The following is a 16783-nucleotide window of genomic DNA, read 5'->3' as shown; positions in this document are numbered from 1 at the left end:
GGGCTGCCGTAATTACTGTATTAACAGTGCAACTTCATTTTAAAAGGCAGCTTTCTCTACCAGAGCATGCTCCGGTCCGCTGCTGTAACGCTCCCGGTGTGAGTTGACGCCGGAGCTAAACCGTAGCACAGCCGTTCCGCGCCGCTGACGGACCCAGTGGAAATCCCCAGTAACTGTCAGAAAATGTCCTGCAGTTTTCTTGCAGTACGCGGCTGTGCCGCCAGGTGGAGCCTTCTACTTATTAATGAGATTGAGGTACAGGTGTGTTTGGTGACCGCCCGTACGGGCTGCACGAACTAAAACAAACGCACCTCCCTGCCTTCCGAGGAATAAAGTGGCAGTAAATAAACTGATAGTCGGAGCGACAGTATTTCAGTCGATCCATCCATCTTTATTTATGTAGCGCCGAATCATAACAAAAGGTACTTTATAGAGCAGGTCTAGACTGTACTCGTTCATTTCATTTGTGCGTCTGTTGCAAGCTGAGCAGCTGTATTAAAATGATCTACGGTGAGCACACTGCACACACATTATTGGTCAGCTAAACGTGAACGTGCCACCTTGACTGCCTACAGCAGAAAAATGCTGCTTACAGATTGATGCATTAGTATTGATTAATTGATGTAATATGCTGCATAATTCTACCTATTTACAGAACAAGGCTAAAAGCTTCCTTAACCCTCTGCATGATCCTGGTTAGCCTACCATCATTCGTGTGATTAGTTGCACCTGTGCGTTTTCTGATTTGACGTGTCAACACGTTATGAACATTAGTTATGGCTTTATAACCAAATGTATTGTGCATTCTCGTTGGTTTGTAAAGCAGTGTTGGTGGTTGGATAATCCTGTTTCTATCTACTGAGCTCTCATTGTGGACACTTTACTGTATCTAATAACACTGGCTGTGTTTTCATATTCATGATGTTCAATGGCATACCTGAATTGAATTCAACCTTTATTAATATAACAGTTCCACCTGTCATGATAAATGTCAGTTGGTTTATAGACGCAGTCCCAAAATTGATCTCGTCCCATGACTGTCAAATATTACATTAACGGTAGATGGGTGAGCAACAAAGTAATGTGGATGGAGACATTTTAACTCAATTACTCGTGCTCAATATGCACAATATCAAGGGGATCCTTTATCAACAATGTGTATGTAGTTGTGTGCTTAAACCATGAATATGCTCATTTCTATGCATAGATTTCTATTCTAAATATAGACAGATGTTTGACATTGTGGGAGCGTTTCTATATGTGAACAAATATACAACCATTATCAACAGGAAGGCTTTATTGAGGTCATTGCATGAAGTTGTATGTTTGAATGTTTAACACTTACTTTGTTTATACAGACAGGTCCATCATACATTGAGAGGCCCAGTACCCTGATATCAAATCAGCTGACTGGAATTCAGCATCCAATTTTATTTCTTGCACTTTTCCTACAGTGAAATATCAAAAATATTACTTAGGACATGTGTACACGGTTGACTGATTGTCACTCAACTTTTAGACTGACAACTTGTCAGGAAGTGTCAACACTTTATGTAGTTGAAATGATGCAGCGCTCTCTGCCTAGACCTATGGGAATGGGAATCATTTCTGCACCCAGCAAAGCATCAATAAATAACATCCCATGTATAAATGCTGGAGGTGAACTCTGACCCCATCTCAGTGTTCAGCAAAACACACAATACACATTTCTGCAATGCTGCATTTAAACCATACAAAACAGGCTCAGCGTGAGCCACAAAACACTACTCCGGCCAATCAGCAGGGGGCATTCATGCTTGTCCACAGACAGGACAGGGGGAAGTCATCAGATCAGCTATCTGTGAGGACATGAGTCTCCTGTCTCCAGCAGTCTTTGAATACAGAGTAGAGCTGACAAAGTGGAGAGAGGCTGTTTTCAATAAACATAGAAAACCTTTTCTCTCTGTACAGAAACACTTCTATTTTATTAAATATATCAATCCACACTGAACCTAAGCATCCTATAGAAGTTACTCTAAAGCTGACACATAGCTCTGGATTCTACATATTTTTCTTTAGGTTGTTGCCTTGCCAATGTGTCCATGAATCTGGGGGGCAGAAATACTGAAGGAGCACAAAGAGAGGGGTGGAGGTATTTGGGTATTTAGTTAAAATAAACATTTTTCTCCAGATGAGCGACTCTTCCTTAACTGTTCTTCCAAACACCTGAGGAGCTGAAAATAAGATGAGTCATGGGGACGTCATCTACGTTTCCAAATGTCAATTTTGTCTCGCAGTAATTTCAAAAGAAACTGGGATTTCTGTATTCTAATATTATTCTAATGACACCGACTATCCACACATCTGCCAACTTCAGTTAACGCAAAGAGGCCAGTTACAGCGACTGATACATTTTACATTGTCTAACATACATTTTAGGTAGCTGCTGACAATTCATGTTTTTTTCCTAATCTTCCATGTAGATTATGTTCTACAGTAGTTTTGATTAACACAACACAATAGAATAACCTCTAAATGCTGAAAATTTATTGTTCAGGTTTTAACCCACATGCTACAAGTCACGCAAGCTAACAATAACTTTATAGACTTTATTCTGAATGCATTTCTGCTGTGTGGAAGTCAATGAAACTAAATACTAAACAGGAAATGAGGTAATCAGAGAGGACAGCATGTGCTTTATATTTGTCATAGTGTAATAATGCAGTTGGAAACAAGTTGCTCTGAAGTCTTGGGTGGTGCTAAATAATGAATAATGAAAACATGAATTGGCCAACTAACACTGCTTGAACTTCTATCTCCTTTATAAATGTGTAAATAAACTGTCATGCATCTAAATTATATTGTGTATTTAAGATGAGGATGGAAACCTGATTTTAACATCCAGTTCCTTGTTCCCATGCTGATATTTATGCAGTACCTAAAGAACCAGACAATGTTAGGACTATGTATAATATTATCTAATTCCAATGGCTATCAATGTTAAATGTTTTTTAAAAATGTAGTATTCATACAATTTTATTTATTTTTTAAACAATTTGCCCTGATTCTTAAATTTGCAGTGTTATTTCATGTTTGTACCAGTTCTACAGTTAGTTTAATTACTGTCAATTCTCACAGTCTGCATGGATGAAGAAAAGATGTGCCATGATTCTTACATCATAGCCAATCTTAAACAACTTGATACAGAGAGCCATTGTAAAGTTGTTCTTGTGCTGTTACAGGAACACTTCAATAATCTGGAAAATACACTTATTTGCTTTGTCTTTGATGGGAAGATCTGTACTGCTTTCACATCTGTGTAATACATGAAATGAGTCCAGTACACAGTAACTGCATTGGTGCACAAGGATAACTATGACAAAACATAAAGAGCATGTTATTCACTGTGCTGGTTACTGCTTTAAAACAAGCTGTTTGTCTATACACTCTGATTTTTAAAGCAATTTTTAAAAATAGCTTGACATGAATGTGAAGTATTTGTGACTTGAAGTAAATGGGTTAAAACATGGACAGGTGGACACTGTGTGCTTTGTACTTCCATCAAATGAGGTCTTTTGTTTTGACCACCTTTACCAGACTTGACCCAAATGTTGAGGAAAAGTAACACCTTTATCGGCAGAGAGCTTGCTGTTCAGAAAGAGAAGAAGAAATGCATTAATATCAACAGTACAGAACAAGACAGAGTAAATATTTGTAACTGAAACATAATGAAAATATTTATTTGTCATTTGTCATTTATCTCAAACAATATGTATTCAAAATTATATATACATGTACATTACACTTGGACAAAATGGCAATTTCACCACTCATTCAGAATGAATTTAGTGCATACATTCCAATTTTTCAATATATACAAGACATAATCCTACAACATATAGCATTACTCAGAGTAATGGAGCAGCTGTAATCAGCCCCCAAACAATATGCTGCATGAGCTGTGCTGACAGGATGTATAGATGTGGAGTATTGGTAAAATGGAATCACGTATACCGTTTGTTACCGATACTACCTTTAAAAAAATACCAGGCCACGTTGGCAGCAGCTTGTCCAGCCTCTTCCCCTTCCACCAGCAGAATCCACTTTAGCATAAAGAAAAATAGGTGGCGCTAAATGAAAGTATTCTTTTGTACAATGGTGCTGGTTCACAAAGAGATCAATTCTTACCAAAACAAAGTATATGCACTTTTTTTTCTTTTTTGAGTTGAGTTTCAAATTTGAAAGCTGATTCGAGATCACTCTTTGTGGACCTTCACCTTCATTGTAACATTTTTATGCTATTGCATTTAACTTTACTCTTACTTACAAGTTGATATCAAATAATTTTCTACAGGAAAAACTCAAACAAAAATAATAAAAGTACTCAAAATCCACTAAGTAGGACAAGAACTTTGTGAATAAAAATAAAAGTACTGAAAAGGTCACTGCTGAACGCCTCAAGCCAGTTAAACACAAAACAAAACAAAAACAAATCTTTTCTTGTCTGATCCTTACCATGGAGTCAAGCAGGTAAAGGTGTTCAGAAAGCCACTCATCCCGCATGGTAGATCAACCATTACCTAGAAGAAACTGTCGACAAGGTTTAGCAGTAACGTGTACTCAAACCATTACACAAAAAAAACATGCACATTCAGCAGTTCTTAGGTAATCTTAACTAGTTCAACAGCGTTCTTCCACCATCAAGTGGCTCAGTCTCAATATCGGAAAACAGAGAGAAGTACTTGACCCTACATTTTGAGTGATGTGCTTGCACTCTCTGCACACTTAGTGCAGAACTCCACTGAGACGTGGTTTCTGTCCACATGCAGACACACGCCGCCAGATGTCTCCTTCTCCTCCACTTTCACACGCTTCCTTGGCAAAGCATAGTCATGGTCATTCGGGTCAGGGCCCTGGAAAAGCGAGGAAGATAATTTCATCCCATTCACACCACTCAGCCTTGACAAGAGCTGGCCTAACATGCTCTCATTGGCCAGCACAGCCCTCAGGTACCTGGTCTCATCTTCAAGCTCTTGCACTCTCTTGGTCAGCTGAGAATTTTCCTGTTTGAGAATGTTGTTTTCCACCGACATGACGCCAACTTTCTTCTCCAGGCTGTTGACATACTCCTTCTTCTTGAGACGATTCAATCTGGCAGCGATTGCGTTTTTGTTGATCATTTGACGTGATTGGTTTTGTTTGCTTTTGATCTTCACGTCTGACGACATTCTCTCTGGAGATGAGGCTGATGAAGCTTCGGCCCCAGAATCTTCACATTGGCCACTGTACACACAAAGATCTGCCAACTCGATATCGAAGAGCGAGGAGGCTGCATCTCTTTCAAGTGTCCATTTTAAGTCTTCAACGCCAAATAGGTCATCTAGCTCTATTCCTGCAGTATCAATGTCATCAGTTAGGAACCCCTCTGATGAACTCGGGAGATCTATGGCTTCTACTGCGTCTACCACTTCAACCTGCAGGGGCTGCACATCAGAGTTGTTGAGAGCACGGCCTCTTCTTCTGGTGATCATTGTGGTTTGTTTAAGAGGGTCACAAGGACGTTGTATAGAGGATATGGAGTCCTCACCTGACAGAAAAGAAGAGAACACACTGTTAGCATATGATGTTGCAGCAATTTACTGTACACTGATATACAAGTGACTTGAGTCACTGTAGCTCGATAAAGGCTATTAAATCAGATGCGATGGCTGTGCTGCATTACATAAAGTAACTTGGCTACTAGAATAAACAAGACTAAGCATTTTACTTTGGATAAATCTATACCTCAATGTAGCTTGAATACTAACTTGTGGTTGTCTTTTTTTGCCAACATCATTTACATGTTAAAAATTATGTAACATTTTATTCACTAAAGTTGGCGCTACTGAATGGTAACACATGACCTTGTACGAGTTTGGCATGAAGATTACCTTCAAATCTAACTTCATTATATTCAGTGTGCAACAGTGGCAATTTTAGACCCTTTTTAGGGGTGCTCCAGCACCACTAAATTTGATCTCAGCACCCCTAAAAATAAATTAGTGTATCCCCCCTCCTAAAAACAACTTATTTTATACAACTTTAATTATTTTGTGAGCTTGTCTGTTAGAGATGGGACAAACACTTATGCTACAGGTTTAAATGGTTTTATTCTAACAGGTTAAATGTACTTTGGATAGTTCATTAATCATTAATATATAATCTTGCCCTCAAGGTTCATTAATCTTAGAGTCCTCTCTGTAGAAATCTGATTGTTTATTCAGAACTACTATTGTACATTTCAGCAGACCACTCTACTGTGTATTAATATTTCTTGTTGTAATTTACGTTATTGAGTGAAATGAGTAGTTCAGCAGGGGGTTTGCACTTGCAGAGTATTGTATGTCAAATACTCATTAGGAGCTGAGCCACCCTAAAGGTCTGATCCTAAAATCAACCCTGGTGTGAAACATTACACATAAGGCGTTTGGATTGATAATTAAATCGTTTTTGGTTATGTCATCTCTCTCACAGCGGAAGTGTGTGTCGACGTAGGTACGACGTTTATTCCACACTTAAGCAAGGCCGCAACTTGATAGCAGTAGCACCAACGATAGCTTAACACAATGCTTTCCAACGAATAACCCATGACACACATAAGCCTCACTATAAATCAGTTTTTAGTTGTTTTGTTTCTAGTGCAGAGGTAATAATTCAACCTGCAAAGAACGCCAATTCTCTTCAATAACGTTACGTTAAGCGCTCTACGTTTATCCTGCATACAAAGGCCCAATTCCCCGAATACCTATTCTGCCCCATGCCAAGGTCTGTTTACTGTCGGTAACTTAAACAGTAAAATAAAAAGCTACTACCAATACAAATGTGATATTGTCTTGCGTATTTAGTTGCAAGTTGTCGACTAAACGGCAAATTCCCGCGCAGTTTTCGTTAGCGAGCAGCTAAGTGAAGCTAACATGAGGCGCTAAGCGACATGACGCAGCATGTTTTAACAACGACGCTCCTTAAACTACTTACCGTCCAGTTTGAAAAAATAAAACTAAACAAATGCAGTGATGAGTACTACGATACAGTACTTCCAAGGAAATGTGCTGGTTATTGGACACTTCCCAAACGGTCTCAGCTTGAAGAAAATAGGACAACGATGAAGTCAACCAGCTGAAGTGGAAACTGTAGTCAACCTACCGAGAGACGCTTCTTTCTCGTCTTCTTCTTCTTCTTCTTCTTCCCGTCCTGTTGACATCCAGCTGGAGCATTACCGCCACCCTCTGCTCCGGGGTGAGGATCAGACAATCTACATCTGTCTGTCTCTCTCTAAACTACAATGTATCCCCCATGCTTCATCTACTGTAAAATCACGATCATGTCAGCCACTCCAGCACCAAGAAACGTCCAGAAAAAAATCAAATTTACTTCAAAATTCCTTCAAAATAAAAGCCTCACTGCTGTTTGGTCAATTGAGTCAATTTCAAAATAAGTAAACAGCACAGATTAAAACCTCAACATGACAAACCATAAACTTCATAAAGCATTTATACTGTATCTTTGAGATGTTTTTAGATAATGCAGTACACTTTTACAGTCACTTTTTGCACACAGTATTTTATTATTATTTATTACATCTTTCTATGTGATGTTAAGTGTGGAGGTAGCTGCTGTAAACCAAGCAATGTCCTGTTAAGGATCAATAAAGTACCCATTTATCTATCTATATATCTATTATTACTGTATGTTGATTGTATTAATGACATTACTTTTACAATGTATTGAATCTGACACAAAAGCTGTTTATATTTTTCATGTAATTGTTTAAATATGCACAAAAAATCATTAAATTGTCCTTTATTCTTGTATCTTTTGTTTTGTGTTGTCATTAAATTTGGTCTAATTTTGGTTTTACTCAGCTGATTGGGTCCCCATTGAAAGGGTTACTATGTCTATCAATCTTTATTTGTATAGCAACAAATCACAATAAAGTAATCTCAAGGCACTTTACACATAGAGCAGGTCTAAACCATACTCTTCAAATATGTTTTATGTTTCAATATTGACCTCAGGGTGTATACAGGTATAAACAAGTTAAATTTAAGACTTTTTAAGACCTTTTAATACCACTTCTAAATGAAATTTAAGACCAAACGTACGATGGAAATACAGTAATATTTCCAAGTAAACACACTGACAGTATGGTAAAATGACAAATGACGGTTGAGTTTAAGAACATCGGCTAAATGTGTGTCATGCAAAAAGATCACAAAAATGTCATCACTGTCCTAAATTAAATTACTGCGGCTGTACTAAGTGGTGGTGTGACTCCTCATGTATGTTAATGGAGTGGACAAAATATTAGGAACACCTTTCAATATAATGCACCCTAATCTCTCAATAATGAACATAAAGCTGAATTTTCACCTTCTTGTCAAAAAATGTATAAACTTCATAAATGTAGAATTTATAGCAGAGCTGCTGTATTGGATTAAATTAGATTGGAAGCCAGTGAGTCTATTTTATATAGTTAACTTATTCTCTGAACTATATTACAAGTTCTCTAGTATTATACAGTTAAGTAGTTATATTCAACTTCAGTAGCGTCATGTTTTTTGTTGAATGCCTCACTCTCTCTCTTAAGGTCTGTTGAATGAGAAACCTCTGAGTGACTTAAAATTGATGTTGTGTAACATCAGCTGATAAAACGCGCAGCACCGCAGCATAGTGTATAGTAACGTCACAGTTACCTGTCTGAGGATTAACGTTGTTAATGGTGACATCACATGGAGCTGTTTTCATTAGTGTTTCGGGCTCCGCTGTTTTTTTCTGAGCAGGTTCTTCCTCAGATGATGTAGATTTATGTTTTAACCAGCGGTCTGTGTTTGTTCTTTAAACTTAATATCACTGTTAGCTTGTCTGTGTTATGCTAGCGGGAGGTGCAGAGAGCTACAGGTGAAGCTGCTTCATACACTGCCAGGCACCGATCGTAACCAAGAGTATTCATTCCTGTCTAGCCATTTGTGATTGAATTTGCATTTCCCCATGTTTAAGTCGAGTGGCTATCAGTGCTGAATTAGGACCACCTGTAGATGCTTTACCCTACGCCATCAAGAGCTGCGCAATACGAGCTGCGCAGTAGACTACGCTCTGACCTAACCATGGACAACGCAGCACAACGCAGCACCGGAGAAAAAATATTCGACCTAACAAAACAGATTGCCCGCATTTTCGCGGCGACGAGACTCAAATATTTAAGACCCAAGCAATTTGAATTTAAGACAATTTAATACTTTTTAAGGCCTTATTTTCATGAAAATTGATTTACGACTTTTTAAGACTTTTTAAGGACCCGCGGCCACCCTGGACCTACTGAAGGGAACTGCGGTTGAAGGCTGTGCATGGTCCCTATAAACAAATTACTATTACTATGCTACTACATGGCAGACATGTTACACTCTAAAAGAATACCATCATATTCCTTTAGTGAGAAATGTTTTTATTGAACAGAAGTGCGTGCAAGAAAACGTGTTACACAAAACCACCTTGTGCTGTTGCCATTACAATACCTCACTTGTCAGAGGTTACAACTAAAAGACTCTCAAACTCTCCACAGAGACTGACAACTGTGTTAACCATGAAAGGAAACTTACATGAAAGTTATAATAATAATACAAGAGAACCCCACTGTGCTTTCAATACACCATCATACTGAATGAATATTCCAGATGTACCTCACATTCTTGCCTTACAAAAAAAATAATTTCTGCACTATATTTTCAGATCTGCCTTTACCACATATTGTCTGCCACTGCAGACGGCATAAAAAGGAGGCTTTCAAAATAAATTCATATGCTGATTATTTTTCTCAATTTACTGATTTATCATTTTGTCTATAAAATGTCAGAAAATTCCACGTTTAAATGGATATGACATTAGAGCTGCAGATAAATGTTCTTTCAATTGAAAGAACATTTATCTGCAGCTCTTTTATTAGTCTAAAAAATGGGGGGTTTAAGAGAGCACCTTGGAAATCAGCATTTTTCATTGTTATTGAAATATCAACTATCCAGAAAATAGGCAGCAGATTGATAACAAATAGTAATTATTTCCACCAACCCGTAATGATGTAAAACAAAGAAAAGCAACACTTAAACAACAAGCTGTTCAGTACTGTAGTTAACGTATTTTGAATGTCAAAGCAACAGAAAGCACAAGTTTAACAATGTGTCAGAATCTACAGGCTTCTATATTTCACAGCATTACAACACCACTCAGAAAAGTTGCAGTCCAGATTTCAGTTTGCCAACATCACTGTGGTTCCAAACAACACCACCAGCTGTTCTCACAGGTGCCATGGCTCCTGGGGCGCTGTGTGGCGCGGTGGTCTCCATCTCCACCGGCTGGTCAAAGACAGTCATTGTTGAGTAGTTGCCCACCATGAGGCACGAAGGATCATCTGACTGTCCGGGGACTTTACCAAGAGGATAATTCTTCCATAGAACTTTATCGACGCACACCTGCCACGGAGAACCTCTGAGCAGCTTTGCTTTTTCAGCCTGAACATCTGACCACCTGTGCTCCTGGGTGGACTTCCCTCTGTCCGGTTCAGCCAGAGACAAATGACTGTAGCGCCTTGAATGCTGCAGCTTCTCGTGCAAACTCTCCAGGGTGTATACAGGCTGTTGCTTCTGCTCTGAGGATGGATCACTTTCTGAATATTCTGTCTGCGTGTAGATGGAGCAGAGCTGGACCAGCCTCTGCCGAGTCTCCAGAGGTAGCGGATGCTCCATGTCGTCCAGGATTAACTGGAGCATGTGAGGCGTGCTGAAACAGGGAGCTTCCAGACAAGCGGAGAGCAGCTGCTGCCACCTCAGCTGGATTCGGTTCACAAAAATCCTGTCCTTCATCCTGGCTTTCCTCTGCGCCTTTGTTTCAAAGTGATACTCAAACTTGTTGCTGTTACAGAAGAGGATCTCTGTAATCCAAGCAGAAATGTAGAAAGCTCTGTGATTATTCTCCTCTTTGGAGAGAAGCTTCAGTTCAACGAAGAGCTTCTCTAGAAGGAGGTGGATGAAGGACGGCGAGTTGAGCATCTTCAGGAGGGGCAGCCAAAAACGCAGGAACGTCTGGGGGAGCCTGGGACTGACATTATCAGACATGTCGCAGCCTAATGTTTGCAGTTGCTCAACAGTCGGAATGAGAAATCCGTCTTCTAAAAGCACGTCAACCAGAAAATCACTGGACTCCACAGAAAACTGCTTGATCTCACCAAGGATCCAGCTCATTTCTGCAAAGGGGGCAGGCCACAAGCTCTTATCTTTGCGTCCAGGAAGCTTGTCAAAAGCCTGGAACTTCTCTTTCTCATAAGATATCAGAAGTTCTCTAACGTTCTTGTAGGTTTCCATTTCTTTTTGCCTGGCAATGAGCTCATCGTCTTTCAGTTTCAGATCGTCTTCATCCTCTCCATCAGACTGCGACTCCCAGTCCTCGTTAGAACCTCCACCCAGCTGTCTGGACCAGTATTCCTGCTGGAGCCACTCCAAAACCACCTTACACCCCTTTCGACACCATTTCAAAGTAGGGAGCTTCCGATGTGTGAAATCGTGCCTCAGGTCTACAACCCACTCTGGGATGTTTAAGTTCCCAGCCAGGCGTCGTAGTGGTCTTGCAATCTTCCCTTGTTGCCGTTCAGTGATCAGGTTCACAAACCTCACCAGGGCCATCCCATACAGCAGAACCAAGTCAGCTCCGGCCATCTCTCCAGACCTGTCCAGAGCCTGGCACCTCACCAAATCCGCTGTGCACTCCACTGCTACAGGCGTGCTGCTGGCATACCTCCCCTTCCATGCTGAGATCCTCTGTAAAGCATACCTCTGTAAACCGGGATCCTGGGAGTAAAGATACTCCAACACCTGATCCCACTCAGCTTTGTTGACCCAGGCAACCACATGGCGTTTCTTCTCAGAGCTTTTTTTCTTCATTTTAACGGCGGAGGAGTACGTTAGACTTACGGTGGCAACTTGAACACATAAAGAATTAAAACGTAGAGTAACTGGTGTCCTATGGCAGTCACTCTCCTCAGCAAAGCACGAAATAGCTTTATGCTGCTACGCAAGAGCTAGCGATTGTATCTCATCCGGAATGGACCCACCGCCTTCCTCTTCTTCCTCTTCTCTGATGTTTACCGTCATATGGCATCCATGTAGTTTTATTACTGCCACCTGCTGGAATCAGACAGCTCCTACACAAGGCCGGCTATTTAGTTATTCAAACTTTATCCAGACTTATTTGTTGACATTTCACATTGGACTTGGACATAAGAAAGAGCATTAAAAGACAACGACAACAGAAACAATATATGTCATGTAATTTTATGGCAGCAGTTAGTAAAAAGACAATGCATTAACAAACTATAAAATATACAAAATAGAGTGGATTTCAGGAGAAATGGGGGAGGAAACAGAAAAGAGAGGATGACCAGACTAGGAAATAAACTTAAATGGGACTCTTCACACTATTGGGAAGCATCCCAAATGGACTTTGTGAGCATGGTCAGGTACCAGAAACAGGAGATTGGAGAGTTGACAGGAGAATACTGACCAACCAGACACCACAGGAGCTAACTATGTCCAGAAGGTGGCAGTAATGCAACTGTAAGGATGCGTGTTGCCGTTAAATATGCCAAAGAAGAAGAAGTGTCACTGCGTTTGACCGGCTACAAAAATGGCGGGTGTTTTGATAGAAAAACAACTCGCACAACGCGTTTATAATGCCTTACAGGTAAAACAAATTTAATTCATACCGAAATCATTTTATACCGATGACATTAGGCTACTTTGTCTGTGTACGGCTAATGGTGACATTTAGTTTTTTGCAAAGTTAAATGTTAGCTTCCGTCGATGTTGTGTAAACAGAATATAATGAGGGTGTCATATCATTCAGTGGTTTCTTGTTTTTTGTCTTTTAAATGATACTTCCATCAAAACTATTAAAACCCCGAACCTTACAGTCTCTTAAAGGACAGGCTTGCAATTTTTTAAGTCTGTCAGGAGTTCAAATGAACATTAAACCATGTTTTTCTTGCTGTAATGATTCCTCCTGTTCATACTTACCATTAGATCCTTCATAATGCACTTACAATGGAAGTGATGGAGGACTAAATCCACAGTCCTCCTTTTGTGTAAACATGGATTTAAAAGTTGATGTAAAGTTAATATGAAGCTTCAGCGTCCAAATGAGTCAAATCTTCATCTTCTATGTTTCAACGTTACAGTGTGTTAGTGCCAACGTCTTTTTGTTACTATACTTCCACCACAGCTCAACAAGGAAACACTAAGAGGGAATTTGATGCTAAAAAGACTGTAAATGTGTCAGATATCACTTGATATGAATAACTCACACTGATGAAGCTCAATAGAAGCTGATCATCTACTTTTAAATGACTGTGTGGAAACAGTGTGGATACAGTCCTCCATCACTTAACATTAAAACACCTAGTATATTACTGTTATTGAAAGAAAAAAAGGTGTCATTTAAAATCATCTTTAAATTGAATATCCTGTCTATATTAATCTGTCCAGGCTGGGCCTTGTCCCTTGGTGGAAGGTCTGCATCTACATGAGACAGACACCATGCTGCAGCTGCTGTGCACTCCCTCTCAGCACCGCACAGACATACTGGCATGGATCTGCAGCAGGTTAACAACAACAAAAAGGCTCTAAAAAGCAAAGCACCCATCTAAACCAGGTGGTAACTGTATGTAAAATAACCATTGCCTCTACCTTTACAGCATCAATCCAAACTTTGCCAGCTCCAGAGCAAGATCCAAAAACCCAGATATGCTGACTAAAGGTAACATGTTGTTTTCTTTGAGGGGATTACCTTACTATACAGTTTATGGTTAACAATTGTGGATGTCTTTTGATATAAACCTTGTGGAGGATAGTGAAAGTAACTCATTATACTGCTGTGGTCTGTTTTTTTTTGACAGATATGGCCATGCTTGGACAAGAGCTAACACTGTGCAAAGCAGACGACCTGGACCTGATCAGGGTGAGGGGTTACATAAAACTCTTATACTTATAGATGTTACTGATATGTATTAGCTGGGCAGAAAAGACAATCAAGGTCATATATAAGCTGATATTAGAGTATAGCAGATATAGTAATATTAGCAAACATGGGACAGTAGTTAACAATAAATAAATTCAGAAATACAAAGGACATTTTTGAGCTCATTTAAGGCATTTAAACTTATAGCTGGTTTGCAGTATTAGCCCAAAAAAATAGCCTGGTGGGGGTCATGTTCTTTCATGTAGTGGTGAGACAATTCATGAAATTCAGTTTGAGTAATGGATCAGTGAGTTTGAAGGCAGACACCAAAACCCTTCACTGCAGCTCATAATTCAACAATGAAACAGACCAGAAATGATCCAAGTGACAAACATTTTATCCTTATCCAATAATCTCCAGGCAAAAGTTGAGTTTGTCAAAGCTTCACAGACACAATAACCAGAAAACATAGCTCTTTTTGTCTTTGTGTTGTTCTGACTCGGTTCATCCAGGGTGATGCAAGTGCTCGTCGGCAGCTTCAATTCCTGGAGCAGCTTCTAACTCTTGTTCCAGGCTGCCAGACGTCTGCCACTCACAAAGTGGATACCGAGGCGCTGCTGAATGAGCTGTTTGCTAATGACAACTTGCCTCACCTCAGACAAACGCTCAGACCTACGTTTGACCCCTGGCCTGCAGACATCAGGTATGTGTTCACACTTTTAATAATCCTACTACACACTTGATATTCCCTCTCCCTGTTTTTATCTAAAAGGCTGTTTTTCACATTCATCTGCTCAAAGTGGGACGTTTCTGTGTGCTCATTGAAAATACCTACAAGCATATGTGACATCACAATTTGTTTTGAAGCCAATCCTGGTCCAGTATTCAACTTCCACAATTATGATATGGAAACTTAAAACCTTCAGTGCACAAACACTTCTGTAAAGTAGTTAAACTTTTTAATTGAGAAGGACAAAAAAACATATTCCAGATTTTTTAATGATCAAGGAGGAGTAGATACCCTTTTATGGCTCTTTAATATCTACATAGAGAGCGGGTCCTCTTCCATAGAGGCTACCATATTGCACCGCCATGTTTCTACAGTAGCCCAGAATAGACAAGCCAGCTGTAGAAAGGACCTTTTTGGGATGTCTGCAACCTCACTGCTAGACGCCACTAAATTCTACACGCTGAATCATGTTTAATCCATCTTTTTGTTCTATAAAAATGACTTCTGCAACAAATCAATTACAGAGAAAGACAGTTATGGCTCTGTGTACAACATGTGATCATCATGTCGGTTAAGTTTCCTCCAGTGCACGAACGCTGAGAACGGACTTTACAGTGAAACAGGAGACATCTGCTCGTGTGTCCAGCTGTTAAACTTTAAAAACGAACTACAGTTTTTATTTTAGTTTTTATTGTTTTAGCAGTTACATTTTATACAATCACAAATACACACAGAACAGACACGGTCATCTACTGCCAGGTGAAATACTGGATATTATTCAAAATGTAAATAGGAAGGAAATGGGCTAAGTTGAGTCTTGTTTACTCATTCTAACTGGTATTTTTTCAAAGATATATACTTCAGATCTTAAAACATGTCTGGGGGGACGTTTTAAGTTTGCCAGCAGCACTAGTACCTTTTTATTTATTTATATTTTGATAGATAGATAGATAGATAGATAGATAGATCTTCAACTTCTCTCACTGTTTTTTCTCCTTACCTCACAGGGCTTTATTCAAGGGCACCATGTCATCCTGTCAGAAGAGCTCTAAAGAAGAAGGTGCTGATGTTGCTGCCCTCCTGCAGTCCACTCAGTCAGTACTGGAGCAGCTGCAGTCACAGGTATGTTGTCCATGTGGTCTGTGATCCCTAAACTACTATACAACCTTCAACCATTCATGTTAAATGACATCAATCACATCGCCGCCACCGAGCTCCTTTCACCCCTTTTTTTCTGATGTCTAGTGTCTTTCTCTGTCTACTCCTCCGTTCACCTACAGTGTGAGTTCCTGACAAATGAGCCACAGAATCCTGTAGTCCTCCGTCCTAATGCATTGCACGTGGCGGCGCGGGACCTCCAGCAGCTGATGGCTACTTTCGGACGCGTTTACGAGACAAACCTGAGAGCTTACTGCAACAGAGACCCGCCCAACTTCAGCAGTGAGGCCGACATCTTCCACAGAGTACACCAACTGCTGCTGGCCTGCAAAACGGTAAGAAGGCACACATGTGTAAAAAAACAAAAAAACAAACAGGTGTTGACACAATTCTCTCAACGCCTGGGGTCCTTTTTTATCAGGAGCTGGAAATGCTGAGTGAAATATCAGAAGCATCTGTGTCCATGAGTGAGGATGTGAGCCAGCTACAAACACAGCCTCGCTACTGGAGCGGACAAGACAAGCACACATTAGGTATGTGTATGTTCTCTCTGAGAGAGAGAGAGAGAGAGAGAGAGAGAGAGAGAGAGAGAGAGAGAGAGAGAGAGAGAGAGAGAGAGAGAGAGAGAGAGAGAGAGAGAGAGAGAGAGAGAGAGAGAGAGAGAGAGAGAGAGAGAGAGAGAGAGAGAGAGAGAGAGAGAGAGAGAGAGAGAGAGAGAGAGAGAGAGAGAGAGAGAGAGAGATGACCATGTTCATTTATCTTCCCAGCGGAACAGTTGGAGAAACTAACCAGGAGATATGGAGACTTTCTCACTCGGCTTCAACCCTGATGTCATCACAAACACCAACTTAACCTCCAACCGTCAAGTTGAATGTTACT

General features: G+C 40.1%; 3 protein-coding genes across 4 annotated transcripts; 1 reads left to right on the top strand and 2 right to left on the bottom strand.

The window, feature by feature from the left end:
- Window positions 1-3913: 3913 nt before the first annotated feature.
- On the bottom strand, window positions 3914-7336 carry crebzf (CREB/ATF bZIP transcription factor). 2 transcript variants are annotated; one of them, XM_053318160.1, is made up of 4 exons: window positions 6994-7152; window positions 4732-5566; window positions 4495-4569; window positions 3914-4082 (listed from the first exon to the last, which is right to left on the bottom strand). In XM_053318160.1, the coding sequence occupies exons 2-3, from the start codon at window positions 5508-5510 to the stop codon at window positions 4560-4562; spliced, it is 789 nt and encodes a 262-aa protein (XP_053174135.1). In that variant the 5' UTR covers window positions 5511-5566; window positions 6994-7152; the 3' UTR covers window positions 3914-4082; window positions 4495-4559. The 2 variants fall into 2 exon arrangements, with proteins under 2 accessions (XP_053174135.1, XP_053174133.1); XM_053318158.1 differs by lacking the exon at window positions 6994-7152 and adding an exon at window positions 7162-7336 and having other exon boundaries at window positions 4495-5566.
- A 2082-nt stretch (window positions 7337-9418) lies between these two features.
- las1l (LAS1 like ribosome biogenesis factor) lies at window positions 9419-12214 on the bottom strand. Its single transcript, XM_053317577.1, has one exon. It carries the CDS (start codon window positions 11943-11945, stop codon window positions 10236-10238), a length of 1710 nt encoding a protein of 569 aa, XP_053173552.1. The 5' UTR covers window positions 11946-12214; the 3' UTR covers window positions 9419-10235.
- Window positions 12215-12644: 430 nt separating this feature from the next.
- On the top strand, window positions 12645-16783 carry haus7 (HAUS augmin-like complex, subunit 7). Its single transcript, XM_053318349.1, has 9 exons — window positions 12645-12744; window positions 13545-13660; window positions 13754-13815; window positions 13955-14016; window positions 14529-14719; window positions 15754-15868; window positions 16027-16239; window positions 16326-16437; window positions 16672-16783. Exons 1-9 carry the CDS (start codon window positions 12688-12690, stop codon window positions 16731-16733), a joined length of 990 nt encoding a protein of 329 aa, XP_053174324.1. The 5' UTR covers window positions 12645-12687; the 3' UTR covers window positions 16734-16783.

This window comes from Scomber japonicus, chromosome 4, assembly GCF_027409825.1.
Source record: "Scomber japonicus isolate fScoJap1 chromosome 4, fScoJap1.pri, whole genome shotgun sequence".
In the NCBI taxonomy this organism is placed as follows: domain Eukaryota; kingdom Metazoa; phylum Chordata; class Actinopteri; order Scombriformes; family Scombridae; genus Scomber; species Scomber japonicus.
This window is presented reverse-complemented; position numbering and strand designations above follow the sequence as displayed.